At 42.1% G+C, this 17,898-nt stretch overlaps 2 protein-coding genes across 6 annotated transcripts in view; one reads left to right on the top strand and one right to left on the bottom strand.

Moving 5' to 3' along the window:
- Nucleotides 1-9,277, top strand: part of LOC143298008 (uncharacterized) — a 31,784-nt gene extending 22,507 nt beyond the window's left edge. Inside the window, exons 9-10 of the mRNA XM_076610656.1 lie at nt 9-4,012; nt 5,238-9,277. Of these exons, the coding sequence (XP_076466771.1) occupies nt 9-4,012; nt 5,238-5,297 (4,064 nt within the window). The 3' untranslated portion in view covers nt 5,298-9,277. The remainder of the gene's footprint in view (nt 1-8; nt 4,013-5,237) is intronic.
- A 2,898-nt stretch (nt 9,278-12,175) lies between these two features.
- LOC143298301 (scavenger receptor cysteine-rich domain-containing protein DMBT1-like) overlaps nt 12,176-17,898 on the bottom strand; it is a 43,666-nt gene continuing 37,943 nt past the window's right edge. For 3 of the 5 annotated variants that reach the window (XM_076611120.1, XM_076611121.1, XM_076611122.1), the window contains one exon: nt 12,176-17,832. In XM_076611120.1, the coding sequence (XP_076467235.1) occupies nt 17,294-17,832 (539 nt within the window). In that variant the 3' untranslated portion in view covers nt 12,176-17,293. The remainder of the gene's footprint in view (nt 17,833-17,898) is intronic. The other 2 variants (XR_013057364.1, XR_013057365.1) reach the window with 2 other exon arrangements.

The following is a 17,898-nucleotide window of genomic DNA, read 5'->3' as shown; positions in this document are numbered from 1 at the left end:
CTCCTCAGATTTTCCAAGCATCAAAAGAGGGCAAACACAAGCAGGACTGAGCTTGTATGAAACAGAGTCTGTGGCCTCGACAGGCTTCTCGGTCTTCTCAGCGCCATCACCCATGACACCATATTCGGAGATGTCTTCTGGAATCCTCTCTTCTGTGTGCCAGCCGCGTCCTCCCTGGCCTCAGGCCTCTGTCCCCCAACCGTCGCTGCAGAGAGGGGTGTCGGCTGGATCTTCTGTAGTGCAAGGTAGTTCAGCCCCAAACATGCCTACACAGACTGTGACGTCAAAGACTCCCACAAGGCGTGAAGAAACACAAGTGTCTTCAGCATCCAAAGGGTTTACTTTTTCAGGCAGTGTCCTGCAGGCTGCTGATATAGCTCACAGTGATGCTACCACTGTACCAACATCAGCAAAGGATTCTTCTAGCACCTGCGAAAAATCTGACTCTGGGACCGCTGTTGCGAAGAAGTCTGACTTAAAAGGTAAATCTGCGAGGATCTTACAAGTTGACAGTAAGCAGCAGAATGTCTGTGAGGCTCATTCCGACACAAGTGGAGAGAAGCCAGCTCACAAGTCTTCCGGTCACCGTGGCTCACATCGGACTGCTGTAAGGAAACTGCAATCCAAGAAACCAGTGTCAAAAAGAATAACAAACATTTTGTGTGGTGGCAGTGATCAAAACACTGCAGAAGAAGTTCAAACAAACATTGTCACACAGAAATGTACTGAAAATATGTCTGACATGGTGGGTAGAACACTGGTCTCAAAACGACCGTCTCGTACAAAGTTGTCAGCTGGAGATGCCGATCAAAATGCTGCAGCCAGTGATGTGATTGCTCACAACACCAGACAGAAACCTGGTGCAGACCCTTCAGGTGTTGGTGTTGAATCCAGACACGGTTCACAGACTGGCTGTGGCCTCCACGTTGTCGACACTTCAATCAAACCTGCCAAAGATTCTTCTGCTGTTTGTGATGCGCTTGGCACAGGTTTAAGCGGAAAAGAGAAATCAGGCCTCAGAATAAAGGCTGGTCAGAGAACCAGGAAGAATACCAAGAAAGACTGTACCAACAGCGCCACAGATAAAAAGAAGCGTTCCCTTCAGAAACCAGCGAAAGGGAAAAGTAGGGGTGTGAGGGAAGCCAGCCAGACGTTGCCTAAACACGATCCACAACCACCACCGACAGAGGAGCCAAACGTCGAGACAGGACCCGCCGGCAGTCAGCAGGCCTGTGACAGCTTTGAGACGGATGAAGCGGTGAAAGCTTTGGAAGGACTGGACGCTTCAGGGCGTGAGGAGGAGGGTGAGCTGGCCTACGTGAAGAGTCACCAGGAACCAGTGGAAGGGGAGAGGGACCAGGAGGCTGAAACCTCACCAGGCCTGCAGGACCAGACACCTGAGCAGGGAAGAGAGGATACCTTCGCTGACGAATTTCACCTGCCTGACTTGACTCCGTCACCACCTGAACAACTGCCCTGTTCAACACCAAGAAGAAAGCGAAGGCTTAGCTCTCCAGTGAGTGTTCCAAGCAAGAAGATTCGAACGGAGAGCATGCGTGACAAAGATAAGGGTTCACCAGGTGAGTCAGATACCTTGGTCAACCAACTATCGGCAGAAGAGCCAACAAGTCCACATAAGAAAACTCCTGAGATAAATGAGGGCTCTGACCAGACTTCAGGGTTTCTTTCAATGCCATTTTTGGGAGAAATTTCCAGAAGTCCAGTTAAACTGTCCGGCATGGCTCTGCGGCTTCCCAACCATACGTCAGAACCAGACCATGTCATTCACATAGAAGAAGAAAGACCCGGTGACAACACAGTACAGACAGGAACATCAGAAGCTGATGATGCAAACATACTTTCAATTGATGGCAGCTCTATCATGAACCAGTTCTCTACCTTGCTTAACAAGCTGGAAGGAGAGGAGCAGAATGGGGTCGGGGTCAGGGTCAGAGTGGTAGCCAGTGCAGCATATGCACACAACACTCAGCCAGCGACGTCAAGCAACGGGATAGCACCAGAGGGCACAGGTCAGGCAGGTGATGATTTTGGCTGGCACACAGGTCATCCTCCCGATGGCACCCCAGAGCCGCAACATTCCCAGACAGCACCATTGCAGCCTGAGCACCCTCAGCAGTCTTCAGCTGGCTCCAGACATCTTCAGCTGGAGCAGGAGCTGAAGCAGATGAGGATTGCCAAGTACCAGGCCAGGACACAGAAGAGAAGAGAGCAGCGGATGAAGAACGGGGAGCATGTCAAAGAGTCCAAACGACGAAAGAAGATGCTGCTGAACTCCAGCATTCAGAACTCTGTGTCTGGTCCACCTCAGATGCAGGTGGCTGGTCAGAACTTTGTTCCTGGTCTTACCCAAGGGCAGGTGGTTGGTATGGCGCTGAACGTTCCCACCGCCTTGACCAGTGTCGTGAGTCCGTTGCACAGTCTGCAAGATGGCAAATATCGACCTATCTTGCCGAAAATAGACACACACATGCCTGTGCCACGGTCGGGAAGGAAATATCAGCATCAGGCTATTCTCCCTACTGCCTGGTTGAGTGCACCATCCACTTCAGGGTCCAGGAGCAAGAGAGGGACAGCCGGTCTCAACCCTCTGGACGCTGCGATGCTGAGTGTGCTGCCAGAACTGGCAGCTAATCAGAACATGGACGCACATCTCTTGCAGTTGGTGCCAGCTTCAGAGACAGAACAGGTAGTTCCCGAAAGGGAGCAGGATGGTCATACTCAGGACAATGATGGTTGTGTACAATCACAGGAAGTGATCACGATGAATAGGCGAACGGAGGGCATCAGAGAAGGTGATGTGTCAGACATGGCGTCACCACAGCCACTGGTGATAGACGACACCTTTGCCTCAGGGCCAGAAAGCTCACCATATCACCAGACAGGCAATCAGACCGTACAGAAACTACCAGCCAATGGGAACAAGAAGGAAGTGCCTCAAAAGGGGAAGGCTTCAAAACAAGCCAGAAAGAAGCCTGAGCAGAAAGTCACAAAGGTGGGAAAAGGGAGCGGACGGTCCCAACAGAAGCCAGTTGGGGGGAGGAACAAAGCGCCAAAAAAACTACTGCCAGCATTTGATTCTGTGTCTGGAAACCTGGGACAGCAACAGATAGGGGAGCGCTCACAACAACAGGGCAGGACTGATGTTGGTGCTTCACCTGGTGTGAATCCGCAACCGGTTCTGTCGGCTCAGCAGATGTTTCAACAGATGATGCAGCCAGCAGTGTCTCAGGCGGTCAGTGTGTCAGAATCCGACGGTGAAATAGGATTGCTGGATCATGATGCCCTGACAGACTTAGTGCCCGTGTCGATGCTTCCTCCGATAATGTCAGAGTCAGAAAACACAGAACCTCAGCCCTCCTTGCCAAATCCTTTGTATGTGCAGTCCTCCCCAGGCAAGACTGTCAGAGAGCACAGCAGCTCCCAAGCTGTTCCTGGATCACTTGAGCCTGTTAATGTTGCTGCTTCATTCCCTGCTCTTGCTGCTTCACTGTCTTTGAAGCCTTCTGTTGGCACCGGTTCACTGGTGCCCATACAACCAGAAACGGAACCTGCCCAGTCAGTACCTTTGCCAGCCAGTCAAGCTGACCCAGAGACAACGGCAGCAGCAGACACTGTCCAGCCATCGCCTCAAGGATCTGCTGTTGTTCTCCAGCCAGCTGTTGTGCCGGTAGTGTCAACTGCCTCTCTGGTTCCCCTGTCGACTGTCGTTCCCGCACAGGGACAGCCCAGCTCTGGCCCAAGCCAGCAGCTGCACGCACCGAGCACACAGCCTGCCTCTCCTCAGGCGGTGACATCGCTGAAGCCCAAATCTCAGCAAGGACGCAAGTCGCCAGCCCTGTCCAGAGGCTTTGAGTCGCCCCGCCAGGAGATTGCCCAGATCCTTGTGTCCATGGACATCATTGACACCAAGAAGAAGGCAGCGGAGGGGCAGGGTGGAGCTCCGGCGGAACAGAATGCCAGGACATCGGGCTCAGCTGCTGAATGTTCTGGGGTAAGTGAGCAGACTTCTGAAGTTTGGTGGTTTAAAAAAATCATTGATTTGACATCATTGTTCTGCCCCCTTCTTTCCAACCCACACCCCTTACCTTTACTGTTTTTGTTCTTTTTCAAACATTTTTTGTTAACATCAGTGTTTGTGTGTACGCTTGGGGGGGTGGGGAGCGGGGGGAGGGGGGGGGGCAGGTAATGTATGCTTGTATATTTATGTATGCATTGCATTTATGCGTTTGTATATTACAGTTTGCTTGGTACATTTTTGGTGTGTTTATAATATAACTTTGATGTAATGTGTTATGTATAATGTCATGTGTTTTGAAAAGCACCAAGAGCTCTTTCTGGATAGAGTGCTATAGTTTCCATTAGTATCATTAATTTACCAACTCACATCTGATTAACTGTCAACTTGAGAGCTTTGGGAGCTAAATACTTTGAGAGCTAAATATATTCAACTGATTTCAAGATTTCTGTAGTAGGCATCTCCTATAGCTGTTTTATAGCTGTTTCAAGAGCAGGTCTTGTGCACATGTGTGTGTCAGGGGAAGAGGGGAGGAGTGTGTATGTGTACACATGTTTTTGACAAATTGCCATTTTTATTACATAGCTGTGACTGTCAACTCCTTTGTGTGTGGGTGTGGGTGTGATAACTTGGTCTAGCCGTATTCATCACCTCAACTCAAATCTACCCCACAGCTTCTATGACTCCTCTGGTCCAGCACTACATGAGACCACTGCAGAAAAAAACAGGGTGGTTCACTACAACCGCGAAAATTGATTTAATTAGTCAAACATAGCTTCGTTTTCATGCTTCCAGAATCTGTAAACAGTTCAGTTTAGAATACCAACTGCACCAAGCAAGAAAGAACTGGATCAGAATAGTGTGTTGGTTCAAGAATACTCATACCTGGTCCTTAGGGGAAGTAATCATGGTATGAGTTATCTCATACCTGGAGCAGAATGAGTCAAGTACATAATGTCCTTTTTCATGGAAATATTTTGTGTCAAACTTACGACGATTTTATTATTTATCATCTTTGTTTGTTTGTTTATTTCTCAGGTCTGCTGCATGCATAAATGCCACAGAAGAAATATTTCTATTGTAAACTGAAATGGGCCTGTATGGAGCCCTCCATTATTATCAGATTTTGTTACTGTGTTTGTAAGAAGTGTACTTTTTCAATTTGTGACTGATACAATTTAATTCCAGTCATTTGTTGCAGAAAATGGGCCGGTTAGACAGCATCAACATTGACAGTTTCTTAAAAAAGGTCCACAAGTGAGCGCTCAGAAATCTTTCAACGGTTTTGGAGTGAGGGGAGGTTACTAAACTTACTGTGATTTGAATGAGAGACAACTCAGAGGTGTGACATTTGTGACAAACCCAGCATTATTCTGCAGACTTTTTTTTAATTATTTTTTTTAATTTACATTTTTTTTTTTTTTTTTTTTTTTTACCAAAGAATATATCCGGTTGCTTGTGCTTGAAAAGTTAATAAAATTTTTTGGTAAGTGGTTGCTGATTGCACAGCTCTTTTATGTACACCTTGGGTTGTTTCAAAAGACAGTGCATCAGCTGCTTTGGGGGAAGAAGCTGTAGGTGAAGTGATTGGTTTTGGTCGTTAAGCACTGAAGACCAGAGGAGAGCATCCCAAAAGCTTGACGGGATACCTCCTGACTGATTGACTCTAGCTGCTTATGGTGTGTATATCCAGAGAAGGAACATCAGACCTGATAATCTTGGTGGCAGTTTTTACAATTTTATTCAGAGCTGTGATTTTGACTTCAGAAATGATTCCACACCAAACAGTAACAACAAAAAAATTAACACTCAGTCAGTGACAGCTCTGTACAAGTCAACCATGATTTTTTTAGTCCAGACTTTTTGAGGTGCCGTAGAAAGTACAGGTGCTGTTGTTCTTTCTTGACAGTTTTTCCAGTATTTTTCTGCCACTTGCAATTATTGAAAATGATCAGTCCGAGAAATCTTGATGATCTTTACTTGCTTGTCTTTAATGACAAGAGGTATGGGGTCAGACTTGGTCTTCCTGATATCTTAAACCAGTTCTTTTGTTTTTGATATGTTGAGTTCAATGTTGTTTCGATCACACCAGCTGACCTTCTGCCCAAAGTCCTTAACTCTTCCACCGCCAAGTTTCAGTGTGAAAAACTCACCCCAGTGTAAACATTTTAGACTCAACGCTCTTAGTCACAACAATCAGGCTCATGTCAAAACCACACAGTGGACATGTTCACCTCAAACTCAGTCAGGGGGCAAAGGTTAGTCATTCTTTGTTCCATTGCCTAGGAAACTGGTTGCAGCTGTCAAGCCTTTTTACAGTGTGATATGGCCCCTTGATGTTCATGAGTAAAGTCGCCTATGGCGGTGAACTGTCCGGTTGATAGAAGTTGCTTGTGGTGGCGAAAAGACAAGTTGCTGATGACTTGGGTCTGGTTCATTGAAGGTATGAAATCTCAGTTCACACTGTTTGTTGATAATAATATGTATATATATAAAAGAAAGAAAGAAAAAGAAAAAAAGAAGATAATAATAAAAACTTCCAATTCCTATGTTATGTTGGTTTGTTTGTTTTTCTTTTTTTTAGATCATCACATTGCCCCCACACCCCACAACTTTCTTTTGACTTTTCTCCATTCTAGTGTTGATATTATCTCTGAATAACTGAAGTGAAGATTTTGATGTTTAAGTTCTAGCTACTTTTGGCTTCCACCTATCCTCGCCTGTTCTTCACTTTCTGAATGTCTTGATGTACAGGTGCCAGCAGTTTATCATGTGATTGATACTAACATCTGTTGCCATATTTACATATATATATATATATCTCCCTCCCTCTCTCTCTCCCTCCCTCCCTCTCTCTCTCTCCCCTCCAGTTCTTGAGACCGGGAGTTTCTGGCAAAATGCTCAGATTTTGACATTGTGTGCAAACATGACCCACATTATATTTTTTGACATGGTTTTGTTGATTTAAACCAAGCGAATCTTTTGTAATCAACCTGTCCTGGTTGTCTGTGAGAGTGTGTGTGGGAAATATGTGGGCATTCACCAGTCACAGTGGCTGAGTGATTCACGTCACAGACTGATGACCGGAAGGACACAGGTTCAAGACCCGTCAGAGGTGAGTTTGTTTGTTTTGTTTGGCCTGTGACTGGCTCCTTCCCAAAGGTATGTGTACTTTGGGCTCAAATGGGAAGACTGGGACCACACAATTAAGGGTCGTTTACTTAACGGATGTGTCTTTGGGAGCATTGCTCAAATGTCCTGACCAGCACTACAGTTGTCTGTATAGATCTTCATCAGGTTGATGACGGGGCATGCGGGTGCACACACACATGCACACACACACACACACACACACACACACACACACTATACCAAGTTTTATGAAAAAAATGGTTGAAGACATTAACACTGTCTTTTTTCTTTCTTTGGTTATTTTATTTATTTATTTTTTTTTTTTCTTCGCTTTTTGTATTTGTTTTTTTACAGGCTATGATGTTGACCTACTACCAAGTTTGGTTCCCATATCATTTGCCCAATCTGAGAAAATGCCCACAATTGTGTGTGTATGTGTGTGTGTGTAGTCCTGTGTGGGATTAAGTGGGCACGTGTGAGTATTATGGAGTCCTTGCCTCTCTTGTTTTAATTGGGAGGATATTGCGTACCAAAGAACTATCTGATTAGAGATTGATACACACGTTTGTGTGTCAACAATGATATATGAATTATCCTTTGCGTCTTTATAACTTCCATGCGGGTTGTTGAAGCAGTATTCTGCTGACTATTCCAGTCTGCGTGTTATTGTCTGTTCCTTCGTTTGTGATTGGTTCGAATGTTCATTTTGTCACCTGTATTGTGCTGTTATGTTTCAGTCACTAAACGCATTAAGGACCATGTTTGAGTGTGTGTGTGTGAGAGAGAGAGAGAGTGTGTGTGTGTGTGTATGTGTGTGTTTTCATACTTTCTTCATGCTGCATTTTGAAGCTTGACACGTGACCAACAGACCTGGAGGAATCTGTTGAGTTCTGTGTGGCATGCCAGTGACTCTTCACAGAGCTGAAGGAATCTGTTGAGTTCTGTGTGGCATGTCAATGACTCTTCACAGAGCTGAAGGAATCTGTCGAGCTCTGTGTGGCATGTCAATGACTCTTCACAGAGCTGAAGGAATCTGTCGAGCTCTGTGTGGCATGTCAATGACTCTTCACAGAGCTGAAGGAATCTGTTGAGTTCTGTGTGGCATGTCAATGACTCTTCACAGAGCTGAAGGAATCTGTCGAGCTCTGTGTGGCATGCCAATGACTCTTCACAGAGCTGAAGGAATCTGTCGAGAATCTGTTGAGTTCTGTGTGGCATGTCAATGACTCTTCACAGACCTGAAGGAATCTGTCGAGCTCTGTGTGGCATGCCAATGACTCTTCACAGAGCTGAAGGAGAAGAAGAAGAAATGATTTGTATTGTGTTCTGTCTTCATTTCTTACTGGTATCTAATTATCATGAATTGAAATGCTTTGTGTGTCTGTTTGGGGAGTTTGTATTTTCTTTTGTATATTTCTTCAACTCATCATTGATGCCGATGTATGAATGACAAGTGATGCAGAGGTACTGATTTTCCACGGTTTGGAAACATTGCTGGTTTACACATCTTCTTTCAGTGTTGTATGAAGTCAGGTATGACGGGTAATGCATGGAACTTTGAGTTATGTTTTTGAGGCATGTATATTTATATATCATACATTTTCTTATTTATTCCGCCTCATGGCAAAACCTTGAACATTTTCAGTTCATTTTAGCAGCAGTTTCCAGCCCTTATTTCCCCCAAAAGAAGGAGGAAAAAAAAAAAAAAAATATGGGGAGGGTGAGGAGGTAGAAGTTCAGATTTAATCCACTTAGGCTGGGAGTAGTGGACTTCACCTCTTCTTCTTCTTCTGCGTTTGTGGGCTGCAACTCCTGCGTTCACTCGTATGTACACGAGTGGGCTTTTAGTAGTTACGTGTATGACCGTTTTTACCCCGCCATGTAGGCAGCCATACTCCGCTTTCGGGGGTTTCCCACCACCAAAATTTGCCCCACTTTATCAATTTCAGTGTCAACATATGTTAAAGTGTCGGCCAAATCAGAAATATCAACAGGAGAAAAATCTTGTCATGCACCCACTTGCAGCACATTTTTTCCCTGTTCATATATATATGTGTGTCCAAAGCCTTATGTTTGTCAAATTCTCATTGCTTTTCTGTCAGCTGTGCTCGAAACTTTTTGGGAATTGGGGGGGGGGGTTGCAGTGAGGATGGACAGGGAAAGGACATTTGGGGGGTGGGGGTGATGATGTGGGAGGGTTGTTGGAGTGGAGGGGGTGGCATCATGAGATATGTTCATCTTTTTTTGTATCGTCAGTCCTCAGTAGCATTGAATGTTGTGTACTGACTGCCCTCTGTACTTATAGTTATACATGTATACACAGGCATTTCCGTGTGCCTCCCTTACATGTCTTTGATTCGTTTTTGCAGCACTGTAAAATCCTCAGAACATATTTTCCCGTATCTCTATGGACAGGTTTAATCTGTTTCTTGCTTTTAGAAGCTCATGTAATATCATTTGCAAAAGGAAAGTGTAATTTGCATTGTATGTTTTTTGGTTGTATTTGTACATCTCTGTATAATTATTTATTACTTCCTCATTGCAATGAATACTTGCTTGGTGTAAAGTGTGTGTGTGTGAGAGAGAGACAGAGAGAGAGAGATGGATTTTAAAGAGAAAAGGATGTTGTATTGGAGTGGTGGGATGAGAGGCCTCTTTCCTCAGGATTTCATGCTTTTGCATCTTATAATTTTGAAGAAGAAGTAAAGACATTGAATCAGAAATTATCTGCACTGGAACCATGTGAGATATTTGTAGTGTTTTCTTCTCATAGATTTCATGTGCATGCTTTTCAGTTTCAAGAAAAGAAGTTGGACATGATCAACAAAAGCAGCAGTTTATAATATTAAAGATGTGCTTGGATGGTAGGAATTGTCATTGTTTGGTGCCGTAACTGAATTGGTAACATGAACTATGTGCTGACATGAAGAAAGATGAAAAACTGTGAACTTTGAAAGAACAACAGATGAATGTAAGTGTGTGCGTGTGCATGTTTGTTCAACATGTGCTGAGTGTCTCCATTAAATAATGTGGTCAGAACTATTTGGCCTACGTCCATGTTTTGAGGATCTGCTCCCATGCATGTATGCATTACACTTCTTTTATTTTTATTTTTTTAAACACACACCAAACAAAACAAAAATAAAAACAAATAAACAATCATGGTGACCTAGCATCAGTACTGAACAGTTCCTTAAGGAATGCCATTGCAGATTATGGTCATACCAACCTGGTTGTGGAGTGGTACGGACGACTCGGAATGAGTGGTGTGGGACTTGTTTCAAGGTGTCATAGTGTGCAGTCTGATCCATATACATGATACACCATATCCGCTTGAGTGGTGGACGCTAGTCATTCGGATGAGACGATAAACCGAGGTCCTGTGTGCAGCATGCACCAGAACCCACAGCAACAAAAGTGTTGTCCTTGGCAAAATTCTGTAGAAAATTCCACTTCCATAGGAAAAACAAATAAAACTGCACTTATAGGGGGGGGAAGAAGAAAAAAGGGTGGTGCTGTAGTGTAGCGACACGCTCTCCCTGATGGAGAGCAGCCTGAATTTCACACAGAGAAATCTGTTGTGATAAAAAGAAATACAAATATAGTTATATATGTACAGACTTTACAACAATAAAAAAAAAGTTTACGAAGCACTTAATAGAAGCAGGTATATTTTCATGAAATGTCAACAACAAAAAAGTGAGACGATTTAGATTACCTAGGCTGTATATATATGATCTACCACTGTCCTATCACTGAACACAGTAATGGCTGTTTCAGGCACATATGCGCCATGAACAGGTTGAAAATGCATTTGAAAAAATCGATGTCTTTGATAGAAAAAAAAAAGATGTTATTCATCGGTTTATAAACAGTGGCTGTGGTTTGTAAAATAAAAATGGAAGTGAACACATGCATGCAAGAAAGCACTGCTGATCCAGCCTGAGAGTGATGCTCATAACACTGACTGCAAACACCGCTGTTTTTTGTTGTTGGTGGTGGTGGTGTTTTTTTGTTGTTTTTTTTTAATTCAGCATCATTTCATCATGTCTGGAAGGAAAAAAAATAACACTTTCCTTTTGGTCCAGAGCTCAACCCTCTCTCTCTCTCTCTCTCTCTCTATATATATATATATATATATACAGCCGAGTGGTTAAAGTGTTGGGCTATCAACCTGAGGGTCCAGGGTTCAATTCTCGTTGACGGCGTCTGGCAGGCAAAGGGTGGAGATTTTCCCGATCTCCCAGGTCAACATGTGTGCAGACCTGCTAGCACTTGAACCACTTTGTGTGAAAACACACGCAGATCTGATACACACGATAAGATCCTGTAATCCATATCAGCATTTGGTGGGTGGAAACAAAAACATACGCAGCATGCAACCCCCTGGAAAATGGAGTGTGGTTGTTTACATGGCGGGGTAAATAAACAAAACGGTCATACACGTAAAATATTTCATGCCTCTGTGAGTGTGTATGTGTGCGTGCCTGAAATTTTGATTGAATGACACAGGCGGAAAACAAATGATGAGCGCCCACTGTTGGCTCTACCCAGGTAGGCAGCCTGTTGTGCAAATGACACCGTGTTTGTAAAGCGCTTTGAGTTTGGTCTCCGACTGAGGATATGCACTATATAAGTATCCGTCTCATTCATTTATATGTATAGGTATATATGTATATATATGATAGCTGTGTCCGACTTTGACCATCAGAACAGCAGAAGAGGCAAGTGCTGTCCCTGCATACTATCTGGGCTAGAATTTGATTGAAGAGGAAAGTGTCTTACCCAAGTTAATCCCCACTCTCTCGACCAAGAGGGCTTTAGGGCATTGGGATGGTCCCCAATGGCTAACTAGCCCCCAACTTTTAGGCTGCAGCACTAACAGCCAGTGCAATCTTGCCTCCTGGTTCGAGAGTCAATGTCCTTCACAAAAGGCTAAGCTGTACATGAATCCCCATTGCTGTGGCCGGAGACATGCACACACAAACACGCACACACACACACACGCACACATTACATCTTTATTCACCTTTTGGAAATTAATTGTGCATCCACAGGCTCCGTCATCGCTCACCCAACACAATGTCTCAATCCATAGCCGAGTCCAGCACACACACACACACACACACACACACACACACACAGAGTGTTTATAAAATAACATGTATATCAATAAACACATTTTCAGAATATGTTATGCTTCCCCCCAAAAAAATCATAAATTGTCAAATGGTATGTTATTAAAAAGAAAAAAGTTCTAAAATAGCATGCATATTGACAAAAAATAACATGATAGCTCAAATATGATATTGAAAAAAAATATGTATAACATCCATATTGTAAAATTGTGACTCGCAATTGCTAGTAAAACATTTGAAAAGGTCTTCTGTAACTTGAGATTTTGAACTAAAATACACGCTTTTCATTTAACACACGCACGCACGCACACACACTGTGCTTATAAAAAAATATATATATATATATACGTATGAATTAAGAAATACATTTTTAGAATACATTGTGCTTCTCTGAAAATATGAATTGTCAAGTGGCAGATTAATCTTTATATTATTAAAAAAAAAGAAAAAAGCTTGGGGGTGGGGTGGGGGGGACATTTTCTAAAATAGCACGTACATATTGGCATAAAGTAACGTAACAGTTGAACAAATGTGAGACACCCATATTCCAAAATCTAGACTCTCAACTGCCTTTGAAAACATTCTACGAAGTATTCTATAACAATCCACTTTCATATAAATATACACCAGTTTTATTTAAAACACACACAGAGACATAAAACACACAGAGACACGTGCGCGCTCACAACTGCAAATCGTGGCACCAATACAGAATACATTAATTATCTCAACAAGCGAAATTCAATGGATATGTCAATAGTGTGTGTGTGGTGCCCGTCAAGGTTGTGTGTTTGTATAAATGAACAATTATTACGTGTTGTTCTTGCACGGGGTGCTCGAAAAGCCAACCGCTTCTAGAAGTCAGCCCGTTTGTTGTTGAAATCAGAGAAAAAGAGGGTGAGTTTCGCATTATTTAAAATTAAGTAAAATTTATCTGCTGTCTTTTTTTCGATAAAAGTAAAAACTATCCTGTTTTCTGCCCACCACCCCGTCCGCACGCGCGCGCGTGCACACATACACACACACACCTGGCTGCTGCTAGCACTGTGCTATAGTGACAGTGAGGGTGTTGGGGAAAGGGATGACATCACTATCACAGTCCACACAAGAAAATTAATGACCCCGCACTCACAGCACAACCGATTTTCACCTCCTGAACTTTCACCGGGAAAACGTCCTGTACTTTGGAATGTGAATGGCCATGGTGAAAAACAACAACAACAAAACCCAGAGAGAGAGAGAGAGTCTCTGAGTGCTGGTTTAGATCTTTTTCTTATGATTATGTGCATGAGAGAGAGTGTGTGTGTGTGTTCGTTTTTTTAATTTTCACTTTGAGTGATATTTGACGTGCCATGTGTGTGTGTGTGTGATTTGTGGTTAGAAATGATGGTTAAAGGGGGATATACAGAGAAAAAAAAGGATAAACTAGAACAATGGAACCAACAATTCGTAAATATCTGTGTAACAGCAATTAACAACACATATATAATCAATAAAATTCAATATCCGAAGATCGCATCACATGAACACTCCTACTGGACTATGTAACAGGGATTCGGCAATTTCAGTCAACAGTAATTGGCTGGACATTATTTCTTTTATGTTTTGTTCTGAAAATGTTCTAAACTTTACCTGACTTTGGAAGTAAACTAACAATGTTTTGACACTGAAACAAAATATAGTTTCGTGTGATCTCTCTCTCTGTGTGCGTGTGTGTGTGTGTGTGTGCCTGCCTGCCTGCCTGTATACATGTATATTATGTCTTTTGTGAGATCCCTATTACGTTGCGTATTACAGCACCAGCACAATCATATGATATGTTTATGTGCAGTATATAGTGATCACAATAACAAAGATCAGAAATCAATACCTTTTCCTCAGCGCTGCAGTGATTCATATACATAATTAACCCTTCTCCTGCCGGAAATCATGAATGACCCCACTGGGTAGGTAGTGTGCAAGAAGTATTGAATATAAAAAAATAAAAAAAGTGTGTGTCAAATCTCTCTCTCTCTCTCTCTCTATATATATATATATATATATTATACACAGAGAGAGAGAAGCTCAGCACTGTTGTTAAACACTCTCCTTGGATGGAGTAGCCTGAATTTCACACAATGGATTATCTGATTGAATGTGTGTCAACTGAAGAAAATACTACTCTACAAGAAGATACTGCACTGAAGAAGCACAAGAAGCACTTGTAGAACCACTTTTTCATAATGACAAATTTAAAGTCGGTAATAAGACAGTTTATTTAAAAAAAACTGGGCAAGTAAAGGTATTTTTCTGGTTAGAGATATTGCAGATCAAAATGGGTGCTTCCTTAGTCATAAAGATTTCACAGAAAAATATGATGTTAAAGTTAATTATTTACTGTATATGGGATTTATACGCTCCATTAATAGTTACTTATGCACAAACAATATTACTGTCACAGACAAAACTTGCAATATAGAACCAAAAGCACTGCAGATAATAGCTAATGTTAAGAAAGGATCTAAAATATATTATGATATATTACTTGAACCAGTTTTTCTATACAATATACATTCTTTTATCAAGTGGAACAAAAACTAGATATTGCAATAAATTGGGATACTACAATGAAACAAGTGAAAAATATAAAGGAAGTAAGACTGAAATGGTTCCAGATTAGAATATGTCATGGTATATTGGTTACAAACAAAATACTAAAAAAAAAAATGTGAATAACAAATAGCGACAAGTGCAATTTCTGTAAAAATGAAATAGACACAATTCAACACTACTTATGGCACTGCACATTTACTCAGCTCTTGGGGGGGGACTTAGAGAATGTCTTGAAGGAAAAGTGTGAAAATTGTGCAAATGTAAAGTTGAATATAGAGTTAGTATTATTTGGAAATGATGATATTACAAAAACAGATGAAATATTTGACTATATCATTCTAGTGGCGAAACATTTCATTTATAAATGCAGAATAAATAAAATCAAACCATGTATAAAGTACTTCCTAACAGACCTAAGAGACATGTAAAACCGAAAAATTGTTGTTATCCTGATTTACAGTTTAAGTAATGCACAATAACAAATATTATTAATTACAAATACTAGTTTTGTATGTGTGTCTGTATGTATTAAATGTTAAACTCGAATAAAAATATTTATTAAAAAAAAAAAAAAAAAAAGAAGATACTGCACTGCACTGCACTTTTGCATGTAGATGTGTCCCAGGAACTCCGATGCACAAAACAGAAGCATGTGCCGGTACTGTATGAAGAACTGTTTGATTGATTAACTCACTCAGTACGGCCAGTCCCCTCTTCTCCTCTACACAGACCCCTCGGATGTCCAGTGGGTGTCTGAATGACCCAACCTTTAGCTTCCGTCGTCAGAATTGTGGTATTCTTTGTCAACATTCACGTCTTCAGTATAAGAGCCTTCCGCTTCCATATTTTGATGATGGTAATTGGGGTGAAACGATGTTAACGTCGTCTCTTTCGCCGTTCGTATGGAGAGAGTTAACGACCAAATAGCTTTCACTCATTAGGTCTTTTCTTCTTCCTTTTTAGTTTCTCTCTTCCTGTTGTTGTAGTGGTAGTGCAGTTCGTTGTATATGCTGGTCTGGGGCCACTGTCAGTCATGCTCAGTATCAGTATCAGTAGCTCAAGGAGCCATCAGTGCGTTCGGTCCACATACGCTACACCACATCTGCCAAGTAGATGCCTGACAAGCAGCATAACCCAACGCGCTTAGTCAGACCTTGAGAAAAAAAAAATTAGATAAATACATAAAAATACTACTACTACTAATAATAATATTTATAAGGAGCAAAATATTGATGAAGTCAACTAATAAGAATAATATTTATAAGGTGCAAAAAATTGATGAAGTCAACTAATAATAATATTTATAAAGCGCAAAATATTGATGAAGTCAACTCTAAGCGCACGCGCGCGCACACACACACATAAAGACAACAATGATGATAAATAAGAATATAAATGTAAAACATGCAGACACACGTTCACACAAACACACACACACACACATGCATAACAGATATGCATGCAACAAACATGTAGGTTCACAGATATAAAAGCACAACCAAATACACATAAACATACATGAGCACCAACACACACACACACTGACAAGCAGCGTAACCCAACGCACTTAGACCTTGAGAAAAAAAAATTAGATAAATGCATAAAAATACTACTACTAATAATAATTTTTATAAGGCGCAAAATATTGATGGAGTCAACTAATAATAATAATATTTATAAGGCGCAAAATATTGATGATGTCAACTAATAATAATATTGAAATAATCAGTCAACATTCAATATTCATAGACTTAGCCACGTTATAATGAATAAACTAGAATATGGATATGTTTTATTCTGGAAGAGAAACAAATCTGAAAATAAATCTAAACTACTATTCTATAATAAAGTTACTCGTGAATACAGAACCGAGCCTTATTTGCTTGAAGGATATCTTAATTATAATCAAAAACAATCATTGTGCAAATTAAGAATATCCTGTCATGATTTAGCAATAGAAAAAGGCCTATATTTCAACATTCCAAAAGAAAGGAGACTATGTTTACAATGTCAAACAATAGAGGATGAATTTCATTTCTTAGATGACTGCAATTATACAAAGAAATTAGAATAGAATTCATACAAAAAATTCAAAATTACATTCCAAATATTATTAAACCCAGTCAGCTGATACTGGAAGACAAACTTGTGGGACTGTTGAGGAAATTTGTCAGTAACTGCTGTCAAATACGCCATAGCGTGCAAGAGTGATTCAATATCTTGTTCAGCATTTATCTTTTTTTTTTTTTTGCGTGGTTTCATGTAACTTTGCATGCGTGTCTTATAAACCTTGTTCAGGTCTAATTGACATTAAAATTGATTCTGATTCTGATTCATTACCAGAGCTGTACCCCCCGCTCCTCCTCCAGACACTCAGAGATGCTCCAAAACAGCGTCACTCGATACGGTTCATGAAAGGTGCCGTTGAAACAGCCCCCAACATCGTTTCCTCATAACTTGGAGGCTGAGCCACCTCCCTCATCACTTCGCTGTACGATGGTGGTACCCGCGATTCTGCTGCTGCAGCCGTCTGCACGCCGGGGCTACCACCAGTCGTATCTGGCAGCTGCAGCGTCGCCGGAGCACTTGGAAGCGGTGGCAGAGAAGGCAGTGGCGGCTCCCCGGCGGCTTCGGGAGAATAGGCCGCGTTGGTGTGACCCGTCCCCGCTACGTCAGACGGCCTGGAAGGTTGGCTGGCTGGCAGGATGTACACGCCATGCTGGCTCGTGCTGTTGGGCCCTTGAGGGACAGGAGTCGCAGCGGGGGTCATCATCCTGGTTGTTGCGGCGGAGCTACGGTAAGCTTCGTACCGGCGCCGACAGACAAACATAGCGACGAGGAACACCACAGGTATGCCTACTGCGGTGCCGACCAGTGGCCATATGAAAATTCTGAAACTGCTCGTCTTTGATTGGCCCCGGGTGGTGGTGGTCCCTGTGCAATGAGAGGTTACACACTGTGTCACTGAGTGTATCAGTATCAGTAGCTCAAGGAGGCGTC

Source organism: Babylonia areolata, chromosome 23 (assembly GCF_041734735.1).
Source record: "Babylonia areolata isolate BAREFJ2019XMU chromosome 23, ASM4173473v1, whole genome shotgun sequence".
Classification (NCBI taxonomy): domain Eukaryota; kingdom Metazoa; phylum Mollusca; class Gastropoda; order Neogastropoda; family Buccinidae; genus Babylonia; species Babylonia areolata.
The sequence above is the reverse complement of the archived record's forward strand: the minus strand, read 5'-3'. Positions and strand labels throughout refer to the sequence as shown.